The following is a 4993-nucleotide window of genomic DNA, read 5'->3' as shown; positions in this document are numbered from 1 at the left end:
GAACATGTGCACGTGTTTGCGTGCTGATGTGTGCCTTCATTTCTGTTTTGGGTGGGCTTGCTTGGTCCTACAATAACGCTGTTGGAACTTTGGAGTTTACTAAACTATTTTCCAGAGTGGCTGCATCATTTTTACTTGTCCAGCAGTGTATGAAGGTTCCGATTTCAGAGTCTTGTCAGTGGTTACCCTCGTCTATCGGGACCGTCCTTATGAGTGTCTAGTGATATCTAGTCGTTGATTTGATTGGTGTTTCTCTGATGAGCAGTGATGCCGACTGTCTTTTCCTGGGCTTATGGAGAAGAGTCTATTCTAACCCAATGGCATTTTAGAATCAGATTATATTTATTTGTAAGAGTTCTTTAACATATTTATCAGATATGTAACTTGCAGTTAATTTTAAATGTCACTTTTATCTGTTAAATACGTTTATTTAACATACATATATATGTTATAAACATGTTAATATTATCTGATATTGATATATATTTTATATAAGGCTTTATTTGAAAATAAAGGTGTCCTGCTTAAAAGCATACAAACGAGACGAGGAAGGGCTGTATGGACTAGTCCCTAAGCTGGTGTTTGGGGACGGGTCTAACAGGTGAGAGCAGGTCTTGTGGTGCTTCGAAGGCCCGGCCCGAGAGGCAGCGTTGGCCTTGGCAGAGGGCTGTGTGCGACTTCTACAGGGACCAGCAGTTTGATCGGCATTTCATTCAGAAAGTCAGGGTGGCCACTGTGTGAAGAAAAGGTAGAGGTTGGAGGAAAATACCCTTCTCAGCTGGCTGCTGTGTCATCGGGCCAGCGGAGAGAAGGTGTTTTGTAGCAGACTTCACTTGAAAATAAAGCTATTTACAGCAGGGGTGCCCAGCCCGCAGGCCACGGACTGGTAGTGTTCCATGGCCTGTCAGGAACCAGGCCGCACAGCAGGAGGTGAGCAGTGGGCGAGCATCAGCATCACCGCCTCAGCTCCACCTCAGACCATCAGGCCTTAGATTCTCACAGGAGCACTGGGCCCTGGGGACCGCTCGTTTAGCGGCATTACAGGTTGTTGCTTAGGAACTGACCTGTCACTTGCTAGGAGAAGGTGTATAGGTGGATTGCAGTGTAGACTCCACAGACATGTTGCCGGGTTCAGCACGACAGTCGGAGGGGCCTCGGCATTTGTTCAGGGGTCTGCTGGAACCTGTCATCTCACACACACATGTGGTGAGGCACGCTGTGTCAGTTTTCATGATCTTACAGTGTCCGGTTTGTAAAAATAGGGGACCGCAGCAAATAAGCAGGTTTTAATTTTGTGGCTTGTCGAACATCTGTTTCCTTTGACCTCTCAGGATGTTAAGGTAACAGAATGGTTTTGTCTTGATTCTTGCCGTAGGAGTGAAGGCGTTCAGCTGCAGTGTTTGCAATGCTTCGTTCACGACCAACGGCAGCCTCACCAGGCACATGGCGACGCACACGAGCATGAAGCCCTACAAGTGCCCGTTCTGTGAGCAGGGCTTCCGGACGACGGTGCACTGCAAGAAGCACATGAAGCGGCACCAGGCGGTCCCCTCGGTCGCACCATCGCCGGGAGAGGCAGAGGGAGGAGGAGGTATTACTCCCCGTCTGTTGCGTCGAGGCTTGTTGACCGGACGAGAACTAGTGTAAATTAGTACAGAAATCCCCTTTAATCCGTTTTCCCCTCTGCTGTGAAAACCCGTCCCCGCCCCCCGCACCCCCGGCAGCACGCCCCGGAAGTCAGCCCCATCCCGGTGGCCGCCCCGGCTCCTATCCCCGCGAGCCGCCGGAGGTCTCGGCTGTCCACGGGCAGATCGGCCCGGTCGCTCACACGGCGCTGCAGGCCACGAGCTGTCCCTCCCTGCTGTTTGCCGCAGGCGCGTTTCTGGTCAGTAGACACGGGCGGAGTGCACGCGTCCTGTTCTCTTTCCTGCGCAGTTCCCTCCCGTGGGACGTGGGCCCTTCCCGTCCTCCTCGTGGGAGCGGCCACGTCCCTGGGGTGCCGTGACTGTCGCGTGCTCCTGCGCACGGCGTCTCGTTTCGTTGGCGTGGAACGCGGTGTGGTCTCGCCGCGTGCCCAGCCCCAGCGCGTGCGGCTGGCCCGGGAGCCTTGCCTGGTGCTCCCCTTTTACCTCCCTTCTGATGTCTGTTGAGCGCGTTCCACGAGGGGCGTCAGAGGCCGAGGGTGTGCTCGTTGTGTGTGTTCATGCGTGGCGTCCGCGCACAGCCCCGGGTGCTGCTTTGGACGCGCGTCGCGGGCCCACACCCGCTCAGGGCCGTGGCAGCGCCCGCGTCTCACACCGTGTCTGCGGCCGGACAGCGTGGGCCTGGGGCCTGCACGCAGCGCTCACGGTGCCGAGGGCTTGGTCGGCGTGCCGGCGCCACTCCCCCCACAGGTGTCCACCTGGCCTCACGGCCCGGCTGTCCCCACGCGCTGTGCTGCGTCGATGCCGCGTAACCTCCTCTTGCATTTTGGGGAATACGTGTTTAAAAATGCCTGACCGACCTCAAGGTGGCAGAGCCAGCTTCTCCATGGCAGGGCCCCTGCTGCTCTCCTTCCCTCAGCAGGCGGTTCCGGATCCTGACGTGTCCGACCTGTCACCGGCAGACGGACAGCGCCGAGTTTTCAGTCTGACGGGATCTGAATTTCCGTGAAAAAATTTAGTTTTATTAAGTTTACTGGGATGACATTGGTTAATAAAGTCATACGGGTTTCACGTGTATAGTTCTGTAATGTGTCATCTGTGTACTGCAGTGTGTTCACTTCTCAAAGTTGAACCTCTTGTTTATTTCCATGTTCTTATTGTCATGTGACTTAGTGTTATTTTAGAAAAAGAAAATAATTCTTTTTCTTACAACAAATTAAAAAAATACAGGCCATCCACATATTATTTCTAGAATCCTACAGTTTGGAGGGTGTAACCAGTCAGTGAAAGTAACCGGTAAGCCTAGTGCGTGTGCTCCTTCCCGTCAGTGATCGAGGCGTCTGCTGCCGTGAGCGGAGCTGCCAGGTGGGTGTGGGGGCCTCTGCTGCGGCTTCCCCACGGTGCCCCACACACCTGCACAGCTCGTGGGTTCCTGCTTTGATCGTTGAGAAAAAGTCCACACGTGCTCTCTCTGGTCCATGAAGAAAAGCCACTTGTAAAAACCGTGACTTTGACCCAGAGCTGGAGTCTCGTAGCAGAGGTGTAGTTCCTTCTCGTTCGCCGTGACAGTGGCGGCCCGTTCGACCTCACACTGCTCTCTCGTTTTGTCTTCTGCTCACTATGCTTCATTTTGCTGCCCGTTGTCCTCACTGACTTGCTGTATTGTGGTTTTGGTTGCTTTCAGATTGTTAATACAGTTATCTCCGTATTTATCAGTGTTGCAAGGCCATCTGTCATCTGCTGCCCCTCAATCTTTCTGACAGTCTTATGGACGCGGTGTGGGATTTTAGTTCATTCCGTTCTGGAATTGCACGCACACCGCCATCCTCCCGGCCGCCTGCTCCCACCCTCCCGTCTCTGCCGCCTTTTCCCTTTTTATCAGAGAAATCATCCAGATACTTTTTAATTCGCTCATTTGGTTTTAGCCGCTGTCCGTTCCGCTGTTTAGTGTTTCGCTTTAGCCATCTGTGCCGTGATGGCCGCTCCGTCCAGCCACGCTTACTTTCCGCTACGTTTCATAGCAACGCTCTCTTGTTTTCGGTCAATGTAAACACATCCATGCACTTTACCGACCGAACACGTAAACACAGACGTGTAAAAAATGTTTTTCCTTTACATCTTTTTAGCTGGGGGCTGTTTGCTAATTTATTGACTTGGTCCGTTCTTCTGGGCCGCCGACGTTCTTGTTCGGTAATTCAGTTCTTGCCCATGTCCGTAAACAGAGGCCTGTGTTTCTGAACACTGGTGGCCGGTGTGGACACGGACACCTCAGACCTCACTGCTGGCTGAGAGCCGTGCGTAGCGGTCCCGGCGTCCGCCGTCGGTGACCACTCCGAGGCTCACCAGCCTTCCCTGGGCTGTGTCCCTGCCGGGGGCTGCCCAGCGTCTCGTAGAAAGAGCAGCGGCAGGAAAAGGCCCTGACCGTCTCAGACACAGCTCCGCGAGCTCGTCCTTACCTCGCAGACCTGTCTGTTTTAACTTCCCTGTTTTGTTGAACCTGGTTTTTTATTAGGATCCGACCCCCTGCCCACATTTCCCTTAGACGTGTGTCTGGAGGGGGAGGAGGAGAACCCCGAGCGAGACGCCTCTCGACGGGCCCGCACCGAGGTCATCACGTTTAGCGAGGAGGAGACGGCGCGGCTGGCGCGGACGCAGCCGCGGGACAGCGCCACCGTGTCCGAGCAGGTGCTGGTGCAGTCGGCCGCGGAGAAGGACCGCGTCAGCGAGCTGAAGGACCGGCAGGCGGAGCTGGAGGCCGAGCCCAAGTATGCCAACTGCTGCTCCTACTGCCCCAAGAGCTTCAAGAAGCCCAGCGACCTGGTCAGGTAGGCTGGCCGCCGGCCCCCCTGCTGGTGGCGTGCCATCGGGGAGGCTGGGCCAGGTGGCGGCGGTGTCCTGGAGTTGCAGCTTCAAGCTGGTGCCAGTTTCGAGGCTTCCTTTCCGCCCATTCGGATAGCCGATCGGGCTGCGTCTGGTCTGGGGGCTGCGTCTGGTCTGCAGGCTGCGTGCGCTTGCTTCTGTGCCCACCAGCTGAGCGTGCTTGGTCACTAGGCCGTGGCCAACTCTCCCGTCCTCACCTGCGTGGTGTTAGTAAAGCACCTGGGCGGGGTGACTCGTTGAGGGAAACAGGCGCCAGGCTTCGCAAGCCGCAAAGCGGCAGTGGGTCCCTTCCTGCCCCACCGGGCTGCGAGTCTGTGCGGGAGGCAAGGGCACACGCATGGGACCAGTCGAGTGACAGCAGGTGGCACGAGGCATACCGGCCAAACGTCAGTGATTGACGTGAGGTGGAGTCTTGCAGAAGGTGACAAAGTAGAAACCAGGACATGTGGCGGGGGAGGAAGGGCCCGGAC

The 4993-nt window shown here is 55.6% G+C and overlaps 1 protein-coding gene across 1 annotated transcript in view; it reads left to right on the top strand.

Annotated features, from left to right (window-relative positions):
- The window catches only part of ZNF236 (zinc finger protein 236), an 89152-nt gene that overhangs the window by 65468 nt on the left and 18691 nt on the right, over window positions 1-4993 (top strand). Inside the window, exons 17-18 of the mRNA XM_023520814.1 lie at window positions 1376-1591; window positions 4186-4470. Coding sequence (XP_023376582.1) covers window positions 1376-1591; window positions 4186-4470 — 501 coding nt within the window. The remainder of the gene's footprint in view (window positions 1-1375; window positions 1592-4185; window positions 4471-4993) is intronic.

The sequence above is a fragment of the Pteropus vampyrus genome, unplaced genomic scaffold (assembly GCF_000151845.1).
Source record: "Pteropus vampyrus isolate Shadow unplaced genomic scaffold, Pvam_2.0 Scaffold277, whole genome shotgun sequence".
NCBI lineage: Eukaryota > Metazoa > Chordata > Mammalia > Chiroptera > Pteropodidae > Pteropus > Pteropus vampyrus.
The sequence above is the reverse complement of the archived record's forward strand: the minus strand, read 5'-3'. Positions and strand labels throughout refer to the sequence as shown.